At 46.2% G+C, this 22,678-nt stretch overlaps 1 protein-coding gene across 2 annotated transcripts; it reads right to left on the bottom strand.

Moving 5' to 3' along the window:
* Nucleotides 1-30: 30 nt before the first annotated feature.
* LOC135400674 (proline-rich protein 5-like) lies at nt 31-21,699 on the bottom strand. Of its 2 annotated transcripts, XM_064632506.1 has the most exons (10): nt 21,567-21,699; nt 18,234-18,620; nt 14,055-14,141; nt 11,106-11,154; nt 7,832-7,886; nt 3,800-3,891; nt 3,339-3,417; nt 3,216-3,280; nt 1,586-1,751; nt 31-1,464 (listed from the first exon to the last, which is right to left on the bottom strand). In XM_064632506.1, exons 2-10 carry the CDS (start codon nt 18,557-18,559, stop codon nt 1,352-1,354), a joined length of 1,032 nt encoding a protein of 343 aa, XP_064488576.1. In that variant the 5' UTR covers nt 18,560-18,620; nt 21,567-21,699; the 3' UTR covers nt 31-1,351. The 2 variants fall into 2 exon arrangements, with proteins under 2 accessions (XP_064488576.1, XP_064488577.1); XM_064632507.1 differs by lacking the exon at nt 21,567-21,699 and having other exon boundaries at nt 18,234-18,643.
* Between the last annotated feature and the right edge of the window lie 979 nt (nt 21,700-22,678).

The following is a 22,678-nucleotide window of genomic DNA, read 5'->3' as shown; positions in this document are numbered from 1 at the left end:
TTGTGGTGCTAATTGAAAAGTAGACAGCGGAAAAGTCGAGATTTGCTTTTAATACATAGTAACAAAAATGTTTTCTGGGAGCGCGGTGACATAACGTAACAATCCACTCAAGTGGTTCCGCGTGAGAATCCTGTACGGACAATAATCTTTGAAGTACGATGCGGTCAAATATTGCTTATCGTCCCATCCTCTGGTCCTGAGTAGAATATAAAACAGTTCAGTTTAACACATAAGAAATTGTCACTCTAAATACTGCATCACTGGGCTTCAGGCCAGTGCCCCCCGGTGCAACAACAGCAGTAACAAATACATTATGATAGTGGTGTTAATTTCTCATCGCTGGAACTGCGGTAACCCATTCCATTATACGCGGGATATACACAGGATCGATGTGGGAAAGAAATGCGTGGACCACACACACACACACACACACACACACACACACACACACACACACACACGTGCACACTACAGGTGTGGCATATTATGGCTGGAGGCACACGCGGACGAATATAAAATGTGTCATTCATGCTCAGTGGATATACAGACAACTACAATTCAGTTCAGCCGACAGGACTGTCGTAACAGGAACTGTACGCAGAGCCGCTAGTGAAGCGACCCTAGGAAAGCCCACCACCCCTGGTGGGCCAGCATGCACAATACCCCAGAGCAAGATGACACCACGCTGTCACTCGGATCACTCGGTATAAGAGCACGCAACGAACCAACGATCGCTGGTGCTCTCTAAAGAACGTCATCTGACATTTAGCAGTGCTCCCCCCCCCCCTCCGTTTTCATTCGACAGATCTTTGGTAGTCACAGCCGAGCAGCAATGATCTAGGGGCCCCTCACTTTCTTTTCGGTGCATTTGATGGTATCTTCTCCTCGACAGAGCCCGTGCTGGCACGCATCTTGTCAAACGAGTGTCGTCCTAACCAAGTGGAATTGAATCTGTATCCTCGAACAGGTGTTAACTCACGGAGCATATAGTGGAACAAAGAGTTTGGCAGTCCACGCTGAGTAGGAGGAAGATGTAAACAACCAGATTGTTATCACGTTGAATGCACACATGTCAGTGCTGTCATGTTGAACGCAGACGATGTTCTTGTCTTACTCTTATGGACGCGAATATGATGGCATAAATAAAGCATCCCTAGCAAGGTGGTGGTTGCAGTGCAGTCGATGAGATCAGACCCACGATGGCACTTAAATGAGGGCTACGGCAAGGACCTTCTGTACCGTTTCTGTTGGTCAATTAGTGCCTTCTGAGAAGCACTACAGGTCTTGGTTGTAGCCAGCAATGAAACTTGCATGTTCCCTCATGCGGTGTCGTATAAAGTCAGGCCCACCGTTAGAAATCTGGATGTTTTCTTAAAGCTGTTAAGAAAAGTTCGTTGAGGGTTTCGATCTGGCGCGGCTGACCCGTCATGGGGCGGGATATCTTTCTTACGACTGGAACATCATCTGCAACAAAGACAAACTCTGAACATAAGTTGGATAGAGTGGAGAACTGTTGACAACATGCGTTACTGATGCATTACATGAAAGTCACAAGACACTTGTGAATGGGTAAAGGTCCGCTTACCGGTTGATTTCTTCCTCGTGACGTAATCATGTTCTGAGGATCTGATCACGGGCTGTGGACTTCCTTCGTACAAGCCTAGAAACCCGAGGAATGGAGATACCACTCTCGCGACGAGACCCTCCAGCTTCAGTTTCGACTTGGACGGCGGGTATGTTTCTGAGACATTCTGAAAACAGAATTTGAAAGCTGGTATGGATCAATGGCGGCGCAAGCACAAGCAGCAAATCCTTCCGCGTATCTGCACAAAATACAAGATCAGGGTCGTAAATATTTTTTTGAAATAATTGTTTTATTGAGTTTGATTACGGAAGGCGCTCTGGTAGTGGCGTTAAATTTCAACAACAGAAGCAAGGAAGCGTCGAGCTGTGGCTCAGGATCGCTCTTGAAAATCAAGGCGGCTATTTCGTGACGATATGTCAACTCGAAGCAAACTTCTGAGCACACCACTTTGCTGCAACGTCATGGATTTCCCGTGTACATTTAACCATATGACTTGTTTAACGGCAGTATGCACGGCGGTTAACACAAGAGTTAGAAAGCAACATGGATCATTGTAGGATGAACTCCATCGAAACGTATGGCGGATGATTTTAGAAGGTACATGCCTGGGTTATAATCATAGGAAGGACCATGGAGTAACAGAAAGCATAAAAAATTAAGGCATACGTTACAAGATAGAAAAATTTTGAATGTGTAGTGTAAACGTTTATCAATTTGTTCAGGAAGGAGGCAGCGGTCTTAGATAAGTGGTGTATCATCCACCGATAGCCTACGTGAAGATGATAGCATGGTGATAGCGCGGTCTTGACTGCTGGTTTCTTTTGTAGGTGTCTCTGGTGCGTTTCCTCTATCTTAGTCAGTGCTGCGCTCTCTGTGGAGAGCTATGTTGTTTCGAAGTCGGTGCACACACGACGAGAGATGCCGAGCTGCGTTTCGTTTCGATGTACTGTTTTTATTGTGGATGTTTTGTTGGTGTACTGCGGGCATCATATGTCAACACCTCAATGTTCGACGGTTGAGCAGTCATGGTCTTCGTCATCTTCGGGAGAGGACAGAGAATGAACACTGGCGACATTATACTTACAGCGGACAAATCCGTGAGTCCCGGTGTTTCCTCGTTCTTGCTTAATAACGACTAAACCCTGAACATCGTGGCTGTTGCAGAGGCGTTGTTTGCCTTCCACACCATCAGTCGTTCCGTTCAAATGGCGGCAGCTCTTAGTTTATTACAAACGGCTTTTTTTTTCAGTACTTTTCGCCATATCCCCCTCACACACAAACATCAGTCTTTCCACATTCCCTTATGGTTGAAATGTGATCGCATTGCTGGCAATTTAAACTTTTCGTTCCTGTTACTCCACAAGTCGAATCCAACATGACAGAATCTAGAGGAGCACGAGAAATTTGAAAGAAAAAATAAAAAAAATGTGTGACAACGCCGCCGTGAGCAGATGTACTTGCCATAAGGTTGATGTTTAAAGAATACATAATTATAAGAAATAAAGAATGCCCTGATTTGCGCAAGACGACTGCACCAAATCCAGTTAGCATCATCGTTGTATAACGCTCCAGCTATATGAGCGAGACATCCTACATGCATAAATCGCAACTGTGTAAGCAGTATACTTACATAAACGGTCAACAGCATATGTTTAATGCCGGGGGGAATCGTACACTTGGCGTTGTCCAGTAGATCTGTTAACGACCGTTGGTTCAGTATACAACGTAAAACGAGACAGACTACAAACCTTACCTTCCAACTCTAGCTTCGTGAGGACAACGTCTCGAAAGGCAACAAGGAAACATTGCCTCACCGTGATGCCTCCCTTGCTCTATACGTGTTTTATGCAGAAACCGATGATGATGATTATGGTAGGAGGAAAAGAAAACTCATTAGAAACCATTAGATGTACAAATCACTGTGTTTACATTCACTAGTTGCGTGCAAACAACAGAATGTAGTGTCGTAATACAATTAAAGGGACACCGAAGTGGATTTTTTTTCTCGCGGAATGAAAGTTGTCCGACTGTCACAAACTGATGAGCACCATTCCTTCTGTATTCGTATCACTGTAATCGCATCTTTTATTCCGCGAGGATACATTTTTGCGCGCTATAGTGCCCCTTTAATGTTACCAATGTTGTAATACTGCTCTGTACTGCTATAATACAGTACGCCGTAGCGTAAACAAAGTGCGACGTCACGTTACTCACCTTCACGGCGTACATGATGAGGTCCACTGTTGGAAGAACATGGTTGTGTAATTTTTCCCATTCTTCCGCGAGCACGGTGAGCAATAATGTTCCTGAGAAGAAAGAGAAAGTGAGGAAGTGACCGTTTGAGCACATCTCTAATGAGGTGAGGGAAAGAGAAAGCAGGCAAAGAAGAGATGAACGAGAACATGGGCGTATACCGAGACGGGGATGCCCCCCCCTCCCCCCTCCGATCTGGAAGGTCACTTGTGAAAATTGTGCACTGTTTATTCATAGGCCGTCATGATTGTTCTTAGATGTCATAATAATATGTCTGTCATAAGGGGTTGCACGCTTTGCACGAGGGTAGATATTTCATTGGCGAATGTGTTATGACGATCTCATTAAGCAGAGACTGTGATTGGGAGCAATCATTATAAACACAATGTTAGATTTACAGCAAAATATCGACATTCTCTGCATCATGGCCATGCTGAACACATCGTGCATGCCACACCCTGGAGGAAAAAAAGGAAAAGACACCTGCAAAATGTTGTCAACGGTTGCTTTTTTAGCGTGTGTTAGACGTTCCCAAATCAATACGGCGAATTCGCGTGGCCATTTCCTGGCCATGGTCGTCGTCATTTCTTTGCCATACTTTCTTGGCAGCAGGAATCCGCCAGCTAGCACTTTTTTCGCAGGGCTTCGCCGGCCAGTGAGTTCCCCAACTGTATCCGATGTCGGATTGTCCAACTATATCCGGTGTCGTCACATCCGCACGTAGAAGTTACAGGCAGAGATGTGCTGTGACAACCTTTATATTAATTTAACTATAACTACTAACTACTGCGTCAAATTGTATTTTAACTAGTGTAACTACATCACAGCCGCACTATATAGTTAAAACTACTTTGAAACTACTAGGATGTAGTTGTTTAACTACATTTGTAACTACTCTGATATTTTGTGCGCGTCATTATGTCTACGATCACTTAGGCGTAAAAATAGCGCGTGTGTGCATGGGAAGCTAGAAGACAGTGAGCTCCCACACTCGGAACAATCATAGCACAGCACGCGCCCCTCCATGCAATACTGATGTAGTGATATGTCATGCAATGATACTGACATGGCCTCCAATCTGACGACGGAGGGAGCGTACGCTTTTTGAATGTGCTGTGTGTGTCGATCGTTATGTACCCTGATTAACGCAAAAGACGTACTTTCCGCTCATGTGCATTTGAAACAGAAAATTATGCCAGTGCGCTCTGTAAAATGCGTACTCTTTATTGCAATACTTCTGCACGCTTTGCTTGCGAGTGCTGCATGCGTGTGATACGCAAATTGAAAAGAATATCATAGGTGCCGCTAGTAAGCACAAAGAAAGAAGCTCTCTTGCTCTCTTTGCTCCAGAGTGTTTGTGACACATTATTGAGGGTGAGTAAGAATCAAACTGTTATTGACAAGGAGGGAGAGACAAGGGGTAAGAAGTTCCTCGTCGTCCCGTATGGCCACTCTGTGTCTCATAACCTAAAGAAGTTGGGGGAACGTTTTGGGGTTATTGTGCTGTTTTGGTTGTCAAGGGTCCTGCACGAAAGCCCTTGTGAGGTGCACAATCATGTTAAGCCGTTTGTGTCATGTAGATTAGGTGTGGTGTACAGTATCCCCCTCTCGTGTGGTCTATTTTATATAGGCAAGACGGGTCGGTGTCTCAATATTAGGCTCAGAGATCATGCGTCATCTTTGGGTGGCACACCCTCGGGACATCTGGCCCTGCATTGTAGTAGACGTGGGTGCGCAGTGCGACTTTTCAAGACACCGTTGCTGTTGCTGTGTCACCTAGTGCCTTGACGAGGGAAATTGTAGAGGCCTATGCTATCAGGAAGATGGGTGTTAAGTGCGTTAGTCAGCCGTCCGTGGCCTTATCGGAGAGGGAGGTATTCTTCCTTGATAGCAGCGCATGGAAACCCATTATCTCCGTATGGGATGACTCTACCCAAGCAGCATAATGTACTGAAAGCCGAGTGCAATTGGGCTAAACAGTATGTGTCTTATCAATGTTTTTTAGTTTCACGGGTCTGTTCAAGGCCTTCCACCTACCCATTGCACACCCCAATTGCACTCAACTTTCAGTGCATTGTGCTGCTTGGGTGATTGAGGCTGTTGATTGCTGTAGGTGGCGCCGCGGCGTTCCCGCCGTGCTTGTGTGAGTGTTTGTTTTCTTGGTCACATTAAAACCGCGTTGTGAGTTGCGCCGGTGTTGTCCCCATCCTTCGTCCTTGTCTGTTGTGAGGATTCCATAATGTTGTATGATGCCAAGAAAGAAGGCCGTGAAGCACACGGAAGACTAAGTGAAAAAATGCGAAGTATATATAGTTGTGGCCCGCTGTAATCTAACTAGTGTAGTTAACTACCAAAAGAATAAGTTTAGCTAGTACTTGTAATTACCATTTCTGCAAGTAGTTTCTAACTACTTTTTAACTACCATGCAGTAGTTTAACAATTGCACATCCCTGGTTAAAGAGGTTGAGACACTTTCATAGATGTGGTTCGTTTCATTGTGGACGCATTGTATCGTATGCCAGAATACACAGGGAAAAAAGAATTATTCTTCTACGCGTTGTACTTATCGAGATACAAGCCCTGGAACGCACTCCCGATCAAAGCGCAGACGTTACAGAACTCGGATTTGCGTCCATTCCCATTGGCAACCATGAGCACGTGACTTCTCGAGCGCTGCCTTACTGGCGACCGGTGAGGTCTGTGATGTCAGAGCCGCACGAGTTTCGGTATCCACGCTGCCTATTTTCTGCGTTTCTATTGCCCCCCTCGCCGTGAAAGTTTCGATGGAGGTTCACATCGATACAAAGCACCGTTTTTTCAAATTTATCTGTGGGATAACTTGGGATGAACTGTCGCAACCCCTTTAACAGTTAGCAGACGACGGAACCGGAGCACGAGCGACCGCTTGTCCCCATGTGCTGCGCACCCATGTGTTCGACATGTTCGGACGACAACTGTCACGTGACCTGACGCGGTCGCCAGGCAAGCAATTTCCAACCGCTAGGCCGTGCTGCCACGTTTTGGCCAAGCGAATTCGCCAATAGAGAGCACTTCTCATATCAACGACCAACGATAAATAGTGACGAATATTCCACACATCCTTGTTCTATGCGAGTACCCTTATCAGGACGAGAACACGCATTCCCATGTGATCACTATTCCTCTTAGCTTTTCCTTCTTTTCAGTGCTCCCTGCTTCCTTGAGATCAGTTTCCGTTTGTGTTCTTGAATATGCCAGCCCAATGAATGAAGCTGCCTTCTTCGCCCATGGCAGCAAAAGCCTCGGTTTGCTTACTTTCGACAAAGCAAACACAGTTTTGTTGCTTCTCTTTGTGTTCTATTGAATGGAGTACGTATTTTTCTGTTGTCGTTTCATGTTTCCTGTCTCCGTTGTACTTAATCTTGTCACTATGTATAAGCATAAACCAGCGATAGCGCTGGTTGACACCGAATATAGAACAGACCTTTCGAGAAAAGCGCCCGCGCCCCCAAGTGAGCGGCGCAAGTTGGGATGTTTGAGAGACGATACTCTGTTGTGTGTGTGTTGTTGTTTTGCATCCTGACAGACCACGTGGGATGTGATATGTTTAGCGTTTGTTGTACTTTGTGAACAATGTCGCGTACGTACTGTTGCTATCTTTTGAGTGTTTAAGGCGTGCTAAGAGTACAATGGCCTGCTGTTGATACACTCGCTACCTCTTCCGCGTCCGTTACAATTGACAAATTCTAACACAAAACGCAATCGAACGATCACGTTTCACAAAGGTGCAACCAGAGCGTCTGCAATCTGCACAGCGTCTGCGCATGCGCCGGCGGCGGCAAACAGGAAACTGCGCCGCTCTACCTTCCCGTGATACCACGGGCGCCACAGCGGCGCTGGCTTTTCTCTATAGATCTATTCCACGCCAACTTCCTACCTATAGGGACTCTATCGAGTGTATCTGACGCTTTGTAAGCACAAACGAGAAACACTACATTTGAATTAAATACTTACTGTCTAATTGTGAGAGCTCCTCGTGCAGTGACCCGAAGCACATTTCCACTTCTCTCTGCAAGGGGGCCATAATCAGCATGATCGGGACGGAAATGCTCACTGTGTTTCTGCATTTTGGGGAATAAAAATAGGCGCGACGAAATACCCAAGAGCACTTATTTTAAAGACAGCTTTAAAAGGCCAACCACCGTCTGTGGCTTTATAGGACCACGTGAATAGGACCACATCACGTGACACAAAGATTTTTGCGAAAACATACCGCAGTGCAACAATGGTCCTATAAAGCTACACCTCACTGTACAATGCCCGAAGATGCAGCCGTTTTAATTTATTCCGTGTTATCACTGCGAAGCAACTGTGGCTACGAGCTGGGTGCAGATGCAGATAAGTCTGACAGATGGAGTAAAGGCTACTCCACGCTGTTGCATTTTGCGTTTGCGCCTAAAAGTTTCGTTTACAGGCTTTTCATCGTCAAAACAGGTTCACGTTATCGCTGTCGCAGTCCCCGTTCACATCATCGCGTCGTAGCTTTACGTCGCTCCACTGAACGAGCGTAAAGTCCCTAGATCACTCTGACCTCTTTAAACGAGCGCCGTTCACAGCGCACCCGCTAGGGAGAAAAGGGAAAAAAAGGGAAAATGGAAACTCTGCAGATACAGTGTTCTCACCGCGCATACAGTGCGCATGCGCTTGGCTTGCGATTGCGGACAGTGGTCGGAACTGTGGATTGATTTTGCCCACCTGATGGTTCTTTAAACAGGCAGTTGCTTCGAGGCATAGAGGAAGGAAAAAGGGGAGGAGCCCTATTGCTCGAGAAGTGACGCCGAGATTGGGGCCACTCCAATGACACCACCGCTCGCTTTCCAGTTTCAGTTTCATACATCTCTATGGGAGCCCCCAACGCAGAGTTTCCGAATACTTGGAGAAGTGTGGTGGAGAGAAGTGGCCCCCAAAGTGGCGACCTAATTGGGCTATTCAGGTAACGTGCCCCCCCCCCCCCCCGCGTAGCTCAAAAGAAGTTACAGCTCATCACCTATCATGACGTCACTTGCCCCACGCTTCTCTCTTCTGTCGAAGAGCCGTTGGGGCGCGTCCTTTTCTTCTTTCCTCCATGCATAGAGGAATGGTAGACAGTACCATTGTCACCATTGGTTGATACTGGTCAAGTCGGTGACGTCATCAATTACTACTTTTTCGGCGGCGGCAGAAAGCACTAAATTTGGCGAAACTGAAAGACTGAGGCTCGTTCTCGTTCTTTACGTGTTGTGTTTGTCTGTGTTTACGTTCGGACAATGGTTCTGAGCGCAACGCTGGGTGAAAGAAAGTGCGAAGACCAACAGAGTATTTGGACTACGAGAAGCGATGCTCGAATTATAGGCGTAGCGGTGTTCAGTGAATATCCGTCCAGCATCTATGTCTTTGTAGTGGCATACCAGAATGGGAACAGAAAAGACTCTGACGCCCATCCGATGGCACCTATGCAGCTGGCATAAAAGAACGGGTGAATAGGTCTCTCGGAGAGTGAACGCACCTGCTTGTACAGGGAGACACTATAGAGTTGGCCTTGCTTTTTTTTTTTTTTATGTCCCTTCCAAATGTTCACTCACTGAGGAGCGAGAATGCTGGAATTAAAATAAACTTTCGATTAATGATGACATAGGGTCGCATTTGTTGCGAAAGCAGCACATGACTTGCGTAGCACACGCACATATGTGCTGGAAGACTGTCGACCACGTGAGAGATTACCTAAGAACAGCAGCACAGCCCTTCCTAAGTTAGGTTATATTAAACTCCAGCTGTCAACGGCAAGAGTACAAAAACACATCTTAATCGTCTGTAGTGAGACACTTTAGAAAAATAATCATTTTTTCGCAAATATTTGAGTGCAGCCGCCGCCGACACTGCCGTCATTGATGACATATCACTTACTTGACCAGATCCATTCATTCCTCGCGGCAACTGCACGTTTCCCCTCCCCTCCCCCCTCCCTGGACTGGATAATTCGTAAACAGGTGGCGCTGGCTTTCTTTTTCGTAAAGGTCTCAGCTGATTCCGTCAGATGGCGACACGGTCGAACGCGGCGTTGCAGACGACTTCGCGCAGTAGTCCTTTATATTCAGTTCCGCTTGTTCACTTGGTTTCGATATCGTAAAGAACTGAGTGGTGAGCGGCTCATTTGTATACGCTCGTTAATTAACTAAACATCCCAACTTTTAAAGTTTACTTCGGACGCTTTCAGTACCTCCATTTTGCGTACCGAGACCTTCACCGGAAACATACTCCAGGGGACGAAAAAAAAAAAAACGCTGCGACACTTAGTGACTTTTTCGAGTAATTAACTGGTTTCGGTTTGCATATTTCTTCCCGGAAATGGCGTAACACTGAACTATTTCGCTCTACCATCCGACACTAGCTTACTTTTTCGTCCCTTGCGTTTCATTGATCTTTCCGTTCTCTCCTGGTTCGTTTCTACATTCAAGCCACACCGATACATTACACTGTGCTGCGCGAAAACGACCAGCAGAATCCGCCAATAGGGGCTCGGTAGCCGATCGAATGCAGATACGCGGAATGCAGAACCCCGTGGAAGTATCAATCCTGACGGTTTTACTCACACCGGCTGTGCGATCTGCATTGTCGGCTGTGCTCGGTCGGGCTTCATCCCGCAACTATAGGTCGGCCCTTTCCCAAAACTTTATTCAGGCTCACATCATGGCAGGCCGTACCCACCACTCACGCCACATCGTGCCACCACCATAATCCATCATTCGACATCAACTTAGAGCCCATCAACATCACAATCCATCATTCGCCATTGCAACCCACAGCCCATCACTGGGGGGGGGGGGGGGGTCGAACTAGCTTGCCGTTGTTGGCGGCACTCAAGTGTACATCGTCACTGGACTTCCACATCACACCTCATTGTAGCCATTCATGGAAGATTAGCTACGACACAATTAATTAATTAATAATTGGGTGTTTACGTCGCGAGACAACTGAGAGCTACGACACAGCATAGGCCATCAGACAACATCACATCATTCTGATGGCGGATGATGTCTGTGAAGGCGATCATGAATGAACCGCCTACCCCACCTATATGGTCGCAACGTTGGTGTCAAGAAAACACGGTCACTCTACCACAGACGTAAGTTGGCTTCAGGACCCTTCAGATGTTACCGAGTGGTTGTACGAAGAAAAGCATAGCAAGAAGAAAAGGAGGAGGTCATCGAAGGCCAGAACTATCTTATGCGTATAATCATAGGTAACTTACTTTGAAGGAATCGTAGATGAATGGTGCTGCCTTGGACATGCTAAGTGCCCTGAAATATCATTGAAGAAAGACATTGAACCGTTGAAAGCGCAACACACTCGACAACACTCTTCAAGACATACCATAAGGTCCCGCCGTACTACTAAGCCTCGACTTCGCTGTTCGTAACCGGATAAAAAAGCGCGTACTTTTCTTGAATGGAGATCAACTCGAAAGAGGCATGCAGCAACAAGAGAGATGATAATTGAACTCTAGTCGAACACTGATTGCGTATGGCACTTCTTCTGCTGCGGTCCAAGGCCACTTAATTAAATTCCACATAATTGAAGGCAGAATAGTACAGCATGAGAACCCGTAACCCGTCGTCGATACCCACGATTTTCTGCTTAGGAACTTCGTGAGAGACTTATCGTTTGAATACTAGTGCCAAAAAGGGGCCCCGACATCATTTCGTCTCAGGTTATTCCGGATTAATATAAAATGCAGTTATTTTGCATTGATAGGAACATTCATAACAAGTTTTACAGGAAATGTTGTAATAGACACGTAGAAAAGCGGCGCCATCTCCATATTTGTCTTTCCTAACTCCAACTCCAAAACCGGCTCCTCGAATACCGAAACTCACGCGCCTCTGACGTCACAGCAGGGGCCTCCTCCAGTAAAGAAGCGCGATAGAGGTCATGTGCTTAAGACAACTACTAGTGGGAATGGCCGGAGCTCTGATGTCAGAACTTCGAGTGCGTGAGTTCGAGGGCTTATGTTTCGGCAAGTCCGAGACGTAGAAAATAACAATTCCTTCCTCCATACTGGAGATTGCAATAAATGTGCGTGATGTAATGAACCACATCTATCAAAGTGTTGGATTGGACTGAATTGTATTGGATATGAAAGAAAAATATGGAGATAGTAGTCCCCACCCAGTCAGGACTGGCTACTCCAAAACGTGTTTGTGGGTGGAATAATAGAGCCAGAAAAAAAGAGAGAAAACAAACAAACAGAAAAGAGGCAGAGTGGGTGTCAAAGTGTCCTAGTCCCTCTAACATAAAGTGCTTTAAGAATATTAAGAACAGAAGGGTCTAAGAAAGCATCTCCAATGACTCGCTTCTGTCTTTCCTTTTTGCTTTCTCTGTGAGGTCATTGGTTGACTGGAAGAGCTTAAAGGGCCACTAAGGTGAAAACGTTTCTCATCGCAAAATGAAAAGATGCCGTTACCTTGACACTAACACAAAAGGAACGAGATTCTTCCGCTGCGTCATTCGTGATCTACGTCGTCCACGGGCCACCACATCTATGAGCGAAAGAATCCACAAGTCAGGTTTTCCCTCTCCCTCTTCTTCTCATGAACCGCGAGAATGAAGAGGAACACCTCTGATTGGTCTCTTCGGACGATATCCCGCGATGATTGGACAAATCCTTTGCGGAGACCAACGAGAGCTAGCTCCGCATTGTCGGTCTCCTTGTGAAGGAGAGGGATAATGAAAGAGTGAATATCAGGTACTTTCGCTCAAAAATCACGATCGACGCAGCGGATGAATTCCGTTCCCTTTTTGTTGGTATCAAGGCAACAACATCTTCCATTTCGCGAGAACATATTTTTGCGCTTTACTACCACCTTAAAGGGGTTGTCACACTTCAATACATGTTTGATACATATGTTTCATACATGCATTGTAGACCAGCGGCATGACCGGGCGGGTTAAGGCGTGCCGCACGTTTCTGGTAGCCGTGGTCAAGTCGAAGACTGGGAGGTGGTGGGTTCGAATCCTGCCACCGAGCGTGCTGTATGAGGTTTTCTCTGGGTGTTCCGAAGACTTTCCAGACGAATGCTGGCACAGTTCCCCCTGAAGTCGGTCCAGGACGCATACTAACCCCCATGTACACCATTCGTTCCTGTTGTCCTCTTTCCATCTGTCCACATCTGTATGCCGCTCATGGCCACAGTTACTTCGCGGCGCTAATAGAAAACTATAAAAAGCTTATCTTTGCCGCCGCGACCATGGGGAAACAATGGCGCAGTATGTCAACATATGCTGCGGGCGCCATTGTTGCTCCTAGGTCGGGGCGGACGTTACTTTTCCCAATCCAATTACTTTAGTGTGTACCTGCTCATGAGCACTGCAAAAGATATCTACGTATCGCTCTTGAGATAAAAGTCCTTACACACACACACACACACACACGGATGTATCAAAACATGACGTCTGAGAAGCGAGGGGTCTAAGGCCATTCTCATTGGTAGACGTACGCACGTGATATCGCTCGCTCTGCCTCACTGGCGGACACGCCGGCAGTGATGTCAGAGCCGAATGAGTTTCGGAACTCGCGGTGCAGGTTGTTTTTTGCATCTATCCTGCATAACTATAGAGCAGAAGCGTTAGAATTCCTTCAAAGTGTTCATGAAAGTTCGCTTCACGTTGTGGGTGTCAGGACGTTGTTTCAGTTGGCGTGCACCTACATACAAGTACCTGCAAATAGACCTGTCGCTGTTTGTAAACAAATGACGTCATCGTGCTCGACAGCGCCACCAATTTGGTAGAGCTGAACTACGCTCGAAGCTAGAGGCGAACAAGGCCTTGCCCGAAAGCCACGGTCTTGGGGGGATTACTGTCGTCCCTGAAAGGGACGCCACCTCCGGTCCTACTTTTCTTTCAATAGGAGGCAGCGAACAAGTGCCCATTCGTGGAACCCAGCCCTACCCTTCGGACTTGTTTCGGTTGCAGTGCGTCTGCCAACGTCATGATGACGTTTCTCGGGCCAGAAGACGTCATAGTCGCATGGAAAAGAGAGGGCGCTGCTGTTCGTGGACGTAAACGAAATTGCTCTTCTGTCCTGTGATATGGTGTGTTGTGTTGTGGAGTATTGTGCATGCGTTGTGTTGTGTTTCTAACGCTTCTGTTCGTTAGCAAAGAAAATTAATTTCAGCAAAAAAATAAATAAAAATGTGCTCACCGGACTTTCTCGTGCAACATCGCCAGTTCTCCGGAACCCAGGCTGACACGTCCAGACTTGAACAGGGACTGGATAGCTTTCTGGAGTCTGCCACGTTAAACACGTTCGAGATTAGTTTCATAATCAGAAGAGCGACGGAAATTCGAACTTCAATATGAAATGAAATTTACGTAGCTCTTGATATGCGCACGTTGAACATAAATTTGCTTAGAATTGTACAAATGGATCGCATAAACTCAACGATTTCTGTATTGATACCACGGCGTTTTTCTAAATTCAAAATGCAAAAAAAAACTTTATTTGAACATGATGAATGGGGTGTTTACGGAGTTTCTAGGGGCGATATTCTACCCCATTGCTGGTGTTGATGTGGGGAATTAGATAATGGGCCCCGTCACAATAAGGATCCAAGTCCTGCGGTGTCCAAATAGGCCAAAATAGCTTTGAGGCCACAGCGCTCGTGGGTTGGATTTGACCAGACACGAAGCAATTTTGATAGACAGACGAATTCGGTACAGAAAGTCCAAGCTCATCTATTCGAAGCCTAAAAATAGCATTTCGTACTGACCTATAGTGCAATGCAACGAAAGAGTTTTCGTTTAGTTCAGTGAAATAACATCAATAACAGGAAACGAAAAAGGAAGAAGATAAATTACCCCATGCGATCGAGTTTTCCAAATACTATGTCATCTTGACGACTCGATTTCGAATAAGCTCCTAAGCGATGTTGCAACACATTATTTGCGTACATTTATGGCGGAACGTTTTTTCTATCGATGAGCGAATGTAAAAACGACGACGAAACCTGAGACAGGGAACAGAAAATAACAACACGACACGTCCTCAACACGAACGTGTCGTGTTGTTATTTTCTGTTCCGTGTCTCAGGTTTTATCATCGTTCTTACGGCGGTGGTGGTTAAAGGGCTCGCCCTGTTCGGCTTCACAGAGGTGGGTAACGTCACGACTAACGCCCTGGGGAATGTGCGTCCTGGGCCGACTTCTACGGGAACTGTGCCGACATGTGTCTGAAAGCGTCTGAGGAAAACCCAGGCAAAAAAAACAGACAGCACAGCCGGCACCGGGATTCGAACCCGGGTACCTCCCAGTCTCGATGTGACATGACCAGCACGCTAACCACTGAGTCACGCGAGCTAGCTCGTCGTTTTTATAATGTACCAGCTCGCCTACCCTTGCACTTCTACCATGAACGAATGCGTTTTAATGTATTCTCACGAGGACCATTACGCAGTGGCCTTTCTGATTACTGCACCCCAGGACAAAAAAAAAAAAAAGAGTAACTTTCGTCTTCGTGTGGACTAGATACAGCGTCAGAACCATTGCTCTCACGGAAGTCTGCGATGCTTAGCGACCGTTTGGAATGCAGGGGACACGATTTCGTGGTCAAGGGACTAAAGTTGGGAGGAATGGCAATCTTCATGACTACAACCTGTGTTAAACGCAAGAACATCGAGAAATGTGGTTCGTCAACTGATTATTTCATTTCCCACATCACCACCAGCACTGGGGTAAAGCATCGCCCGCCCCTGGCGATGAAACATCCCCATTCGTCATCTCGAAATAAAGTTGGTGTTGTGGTGGTTCGTCAACCCTAGCGGAGTTCCCCTGCAGAGGAAACTTACACTACAGCGCCAGGTATAACGAGGTAGACTGACGCTGCTAGCTATTGTAGCAAACTGGAAAACAAGCATTAGGGTGAGGCGTAAAAGTGCCCTCCTTGTTGAACACGACTGCATAGAAGCTGTAATTGCTCCATGATAGGCAAGCCTGATAGGCAAGCCAGTAACTGCTCCTTTCTTGTTTCTTGGAGTGAGCCACTATGCTTGTGTTCATCCATTCAGCTCGCACGACCAGCGAGTCAAGAGTCGTGACGTATATGAGAGTCACCGTACGTCACCGGCTTCAGTGACACGGATCGATGGGAGAGTCACTGGAAGTCGACTCTCGAGCACCTCGAGTGTTGAATCCTCGAATTCTTGAGCGGGAGTCACTGTCACGGGACGGGGATGACGTCACGAGAGCCGTGCCGCGACACAAATGAACGCATCCAATGACTTACGACATGTGTTCTGAAGCAGGATATAAACTACATTCTTAAAAACGAACTTCACCGCATTGCACGCTCCTAGCCAACCATAATCTCGAAAGATATCGTTATATGCGCTGATTTGTTGAAAACGAGAGGCGTACGCCCTTTTTGTGACAATTATGAACAGCATAAGTACCACAAAAAAGGAGTACGCCTCCCGTTCTCAACAAATCAGGGCAGATAACGATATCATTCGAGATGATAGTTGGCTAGGAGCGTGCTATGCGGTGAAGTTCATTTTTAAGAGTGTACTGTTACACGGGCAAATTTAGTGTCATTTTCGAGAAGTGCACTCCAGCAAAGCGAATGCCACTTTCACTACGTGCTTGCTACACGGCCTATGTGTCACGTAAGCGATGATGACAATCACGGTAGATGAGATTAAACTGGGACAAATTTTTTAGGCGTGGGTCGCACACTAAAAACTGAACTTCACAGAATAGCACGCTCTGCGCCAACCATTGCCACGAATGATATAGGTTTATCGCTTCTGATTCGAAGAGAGAGGGGGTGTACGCTTTTTTGTGCCAATTTCGATACATGATAAGTGACACAAAAAGGCGTACGCTTCCCGCTCTCCTCGAATCAGAAGCGATAATCCTATCTATCGTGGCAATGGTTGGCGCACAGCGTGCTATGCGGTGAAGTTCTGTATTTAGAGTGCGCAATAGCTTCCTGAGAATGCTCTTCTTTGATTTAGAAACACTTCCGGCAAATCTTCCTCCAACTTCTTCCTCTACTTCCAAAAGATGTCGTGTGAGAGCACGCGAATGACACTAGTTGCAAGTGTCGTCACTCGTTGAAAGTAACACTAAATTACTCCGTCTGTGACAGGGGTATTAGTGAGTTCCCCAAACTCGCTTCACTTCGGCAAACCGAGTGCGTAGCCTCGACAGCAGGCTTTGTGGTACAAGTAAAAATATTGAGAAAAAAGGCGAGGGGTCCCGACACCACAATATTTCATTGTTTATTGTTTTATTATTTTTTAGATTTTTTATTGTTTTATTTATTTTATTTTGTGTTTTATTATTTCAGTTACATTTATTTATTTATTATTTAGTAGTTATTTAGTTTCATTTATTTAGTACAGTGTGACATTTTGCCAAAAAAGAGATGTCATTATTCTCGTTAACAGCCAGTGAGAACTTCGCGTTCTCGGCGATCCTAGAAAGAGGGCTCTGCTACAGGGCCCCGGTTCTAGCATCTTTTTCATGTTTAAATAAAGAAATACATGGGAAATGAAATCCGGCGGCGGCCATTGTTGTTGTGGCACATGTATGAGGGCAATTTTTTAATGTTGGAAGAAGACTTGCAGGAGGTGTTTCTAAATAAAAAATGAAGAGAAAAAAACATCATGAGGAAGGTATCGTGGCGCACGCCTAAAATTTTGCCGCTCTTTATTCTTATCTGTCGAAACTGCCATCATTGCTTAAGTGACACTTACTCAAGCCGTGTAGCAAGCACGCATAGTGAAAGTGACGTTCGCTTGGTCGGAATGCACTTCACGAAAATGACACTAAATTAACCCGGGTGACAGGCGCGTAAATCGTTAGTGCACCTTCTGCCGAGTGTCACTAAAAGATGCCATGTGACAGAACACGAATGACACTAGAAGTCACTCGCTCAAATTGGCACTAAATGAGTTCATCCCAAGCAGCACAGCATCTTTGCCCAATATTGGTCCAATACTGGCAACACCGGCCCCATATTGGTCAAAGATTTGTCCAATAATGGCAATACCGGCCCCATATTGGTACAAGATTGGTCCGATATTGGCAATACTGGCCCCATATTGGTCAAAGATTTGTCCAATAATGGCAATACCGGCCCCATATTGGTAGAAGATTGGTCCGATATTGGCAATACTGGCCCCATATTGGTCAAAGATTTGTCCAATAATGGCAATACCGGCCCCATATTGGTACAAGATTGGTCCGATACTGGCAATACTGGCCCAATATTTGTACAAGATTGGCAATACCGGCCCAATACCGGCAAAATATTGGTCCAAGACTGGACCAAGATGTTGTGCCGCTTGGGGTGTGACGGGGATATAAAATGTGGGCCTACCTAATCCAATCGCTGTTTTTGGGCAGGATCCCTTGCCCAGTCGACGGCCGCTGTGGGTCGCTCGATTTCGTCACCATAAGCGATGCCGGTCGACGCTGTCTATTCAGTGCTTCGCTTTCCGGAAGGTTTCTCACGCCGACGGATCCGACTACGATAGCCTGCACGGCGAGCGCTTCCGCCGTTGGCAGCAAAGGCGAACTGGACGTGTGGGTTCCGAAGGCTCCAAACGCAGAATGCGTTCGGCGATGGAACATGGGACTCCTGCCGAGGAGGGCTATCATTGTGCTCTTGCGTAGGTCGTCGTGTTGAAGAACTGACAGCGGCATCCTCTATCGGCCGACGCCGCCTCCAATGCGATTATTCACGATGGCTAGACGACTGGACCTCCTGAAGGAGTATAGCGATAGTTGAGACGGGGACAAGCGAGGCCTGTCAACAGAAGGGCACCCTTTGTGTCGCTATCTTGCATCGAAAATATTTACTCGGCCGCGTATCACTTGATCGATAGCCGCTGCGCGCTCACGATCTCCGACGTCATAGATTTGCATTCCGGATAAGAGGGGCTCGAATGCTCGGCCTTCTTTGCGAGTACGGTAGTATATGTATCAGTGTGTACGACTCCTGCACAGAGGCGTTCGCGAATAAAACTCGCGCGATGAGCCGATCAAGGCAGCACATATTTATTTCATCAACTTTATTGGTTGTGAAATGTTATCATTCGATAACTGAATGTCGCTCCCACATAACGGATACGGAACGATAACAGAGTGTCGCTCCCCGTAGCAATGGTGGGGGGCGAGAGGGGCAACCTCCCTGGGCGCCCTCGCAAGAGAGGGCGGCGAACGGCAGGTCCTCGTATGTTGTTCGTACAGTATAGAGCGCGAATGAGGAGAATTTGATTTTACGGTATCAACGGAAGGCGTACACTGCAATCACAGCTTGCCACCCTACACTCTTAGAAATGAACTTCCCCACATAGCACGCTCCTAGCCAACCATCATCCCGAATGACAACGTTTTCGCCCCTGATTTGTTGAAAACGGGAGGAGGAGCCTATTTTGTGGCCATTATGCACGGCACAAAATAGGCTCCTCCTCCTGTTTTCAACAAATCTAGGGCGAGAACATTGTCATTCGGGGTGATGGTTGGCTAGGAGCGTGCTATGTGGTGAAGTTCATTTTTAAGAGTGTAGGCGCCGAGGATGCACGTTCAACTTGTCGTGCATCCTCGGCGCCTGGGACACCGCGTGAAAAATTCCAGGGCGGCCTTATGTCATGTAGTTTTTTGTTTTTTTTAAGCGACTGGCCTAAAGGACTCATTGTGACCCCGACAGCTCCCTCGGGCATTCCCACCATCACGATCAGGATCACCGTCGCCAGACCGATCATCATCGTCATCACACATATTAGACCCCCTAGCTATGGGGTAGCGTTCCACTCTTAGAGTGGAAAACGTCCCCATTCCATTGTCACAATAGAATTGTTGTCGTTGTTGAATTTACGACCTCGGCAGTGCGAATGAGCGATTTCTTTGTTTACAGAGCTTCTGACGGCAGTGAGAGGGGGGGGGGCACGTTTACCCTGCTCCGTGCGTAAACTCGCCTGTGGACGGCTCTGGTCGCTCCTATCGATAAATGCCCGGAGCGGTGTCGTCATGGGGCATGCATAAAAATTGAAATGTGAATATCTATACAGGGTGTCTCAGTTAAATCCCCGGGTCAAATAATTCGCGAATGGGTGCACCAATCGAGGAACTTTCTGTTTTACAAGTATCTGTCCGATACCATCTACAAGCCGCGCACCGTGTGAATGAGGGCGAGAGGCTCAGGATTTAAATAAAAATTCAAATGAGTTTCGTGAAAAACGTGACTTCTAAAGCAGTCGCGCAGTCGGCATCAAAATGGGTACTACCCCTCGTGGGACACCTTTTAGAGAAAAATCTGCCACCGAAGCGGGTCATTTGTTGCAGTAATTAATTGGTTTTTCGGTTTACATATTTCAGTCGAGGCTGGTCGCGGTGAAGCGCAAAGGAACGGTCTTCCACTCCCTTATCCACCAACGAATTACGTGTTCTTGAGCTTACTTCGCAACGGGGAGTGCTGAAACACCCTGTATATAGCATAGGACATGTCCAAATTCCCGCATAGTTTGCGTCTTCCGAGCCCCCCCAAAATATTTTTCGCCTGTATATTTTTCTCTTCTCACCCTCCCCCCCCCCCTTTTTTTTTCTTTTCTAACAATCCAAATCAAAATTTTTCTGTTGTTAGAAAATATCAGGTTCCGACACCCAGGGTTACACGGGCGTAAATAATAGAGATGCATGCTTGTCGCGTTGTCCTTTGAAGCGTAAAAGAAACGTCATATGCTTATGCAACAGGATGCTCTCGCCTACAGGATGATAGTAGAAGTCGGGTGCTACAGGAAACGATGGTCGCTGTTCGTAAATTGGAAGTAAAATGCAGCGCTTCTCTGTTATGCCATATGCTACACGCTGCAATCCATGGGCCAATCGAAAGGCCCACTCATCAGAGTATATTCGAAAATTTTTGTTATGGTAATAGAAAAATATGCCCACCTGCCACGCGCTACGGTTTTCAAAGTAGGCATCACCACGGTAAGCACTTCCTTCGATACTTCGAACATTCAAATCTGATACTCCACAGATCTTCAATTATGCGTTTTCTAACCGCACGCGATCTGTTGGCATATTGGGGAAGTTGGTGGGGAGTAGACGACGTTTTTGACGCCTTTCACGCCTGTAGAAAGGCAGTTTTCGTGAATAAACACCCGCTTTTATACCACAGGCTCAACTGAAAGGTGTAATAAGAGTGACGAAAAAAGCGTTGACAAAACACCCATCTGGAACAAATTGAAACCAATTGAAAATGAATTTGAATCACAAATCGCGCGCAGAGTAACTCCAAAAGTAACTCCATCTGCTCTGCAAGTTACTTGCAACAGCAGTTAAGATAGAGCAACAATTATTTTTCCGTCGAAAGTAATACGAGAACTAATTGGGTGACTTGCAGTTAATTACTTTACAGGTCTGACAACACCGTGCGGATACCCTGCTCTGCCTTCGCGTCCTTCTTTTGACGCGATGTTTAGAAGAACATATCGAAAGCAAACGCACTTTGCCTGCCCTGTAGAGTTAACACATGCTGCTGCGTAATTGTGTATTACACAATGCGGAGCTACAAACGTAAATACGATGCGAGCGTTCCAAGGTCAGCACTGCGTTTCCGCGGCGCACATTTTCCTCATAGCAGGACAGGCTACAACTGAGTACAACGTGAACTGTCATACTTATCACATTTGCAAAAAGAAAAACTTACCGGTGTTTTGCTGCACCGTCTCTTCGCGAAACGCCGACAGAGAGATCTGCGTAGGAGAACGCTTCGTACACATGGACTGTCACTTCCTCGTGTAACGCGGAGAAGAATGGACAACGATGCTTGTAATTTGATAACAACGGGTGGTAAAAGAGGAGGCGATTACAAAAGACGAAACCTCTTGCGGCGAAGTTGGCTGCGCTCGATGGCTGAACGGCCGTCGGGCAAAATCAAGGGCTCCCAGGTTGCAAGCAAGTCATTAAAACGACATGGAATGCGATGCTGAATTGAATGCTGTGACACAAGTCGAGTTTGGGTGTGGAGAACGAAAATTTGAGAGCTCCCGCGAATACTTTTTTTTTTTTTTTTGTCGTTGTTTTTTTTTTTTTTTTCGTTTTTCTGAGTTATTCTGGTGTGATTTAGTGAGTGTCGAATAATTTATTACGAGAAACCCGATTGCCGTTATTGATTACATTATCAGTGATTGGTTGCTTCCGGGATTACTTTCGATGTTATTGTAACTAATTTAGCTGCGTTTGCAAGTAGTTTTGTTATGCACTTGAAGTTACTTTTCGAATTACTGCGTACGTTCTTTGTCGTGCTTTGCATGCTAAAAGGTAATTTTTTCGCCGTTTCGCTGCGCCATTTTTAAGACATTCACGAAAATCCTGCAATGGTTTTACAGCATCAGTTCAAGCATGTCCTTTATACTTTTACCTTTATACTAACCTAACCTTTATACTAACATAAAATGAACATAATTCATCGGTTGCATCCTTCGTCGGTGCAACTGATTAATTCCGTTCCTTCTGTCTTGGTGTAAAAGTAACGACATCTTTCATTCAGCGAGGAGGAACTCTTGCATTGTAGTGGTTATTCGAAACTTATGCTGAGTACCGTGGCAGAGCGACAAGATGGCCACCATGCCTGCCTTTATTTTCCGGGCAATTCACTCGCTGCCTACACTCTTAAAAATGAACTTCACCGCATAGCACGCTCTTAGCCAACCATAATCTGAATTTTTTTTTAGAAAAATCTGGAAAAATTCCTTTTTTGTGACAATTATGAACAGCATAAGTGCCACAAAAAAGGCGTACGCTTCCCGTTTTCAACAA

Source organism: Ornithodoros turicata, chromosome 7 (genome assembly GCF_037126465.1).
Source record: "Ornithodoros turicata isolate Travis chromosome 7, ASM3712646v1, whole genome shotgun sequence".
NCBI classification, from domain to species: domain Eukaryota; kingdom Metazoa; phylum Arthropoda; class Arachnida; order Ixodida; family Argasidae; genus Ornithodoros; species Ornithodoros turicata.
The sequence above is the reverse complement of the archived record's forward strand: the minus strand, read 5'-3'. Positions and strand labels throughout refer to the sequence as shown.

Excerpts from the sequence above, each read along its gene's own strand:
- LOC135400674 (XM_064632506.1), bottom strand. The coding sequence starts at position 18,559 with ATGCCGCTGTCAGTTCTTCAACACGACGACCTACGCAAGAGCACAATG. Across the intron at positions 11,155-14,054 it reads ATGTTGCACGAGAAAGTCCG|GGCACTTAGCATGTCCAAGG; the intron begins GTGAGCACATTT and ends ATGATATTTCAG. Across the intron at positions 3,281-3,338 it reads CACGAAGCTAGAGTTGGAAG|ATCTACTGGACAACGCCAAG; the intron begins GTAAGGTTTGTA and ends GGTCGTTAACAG.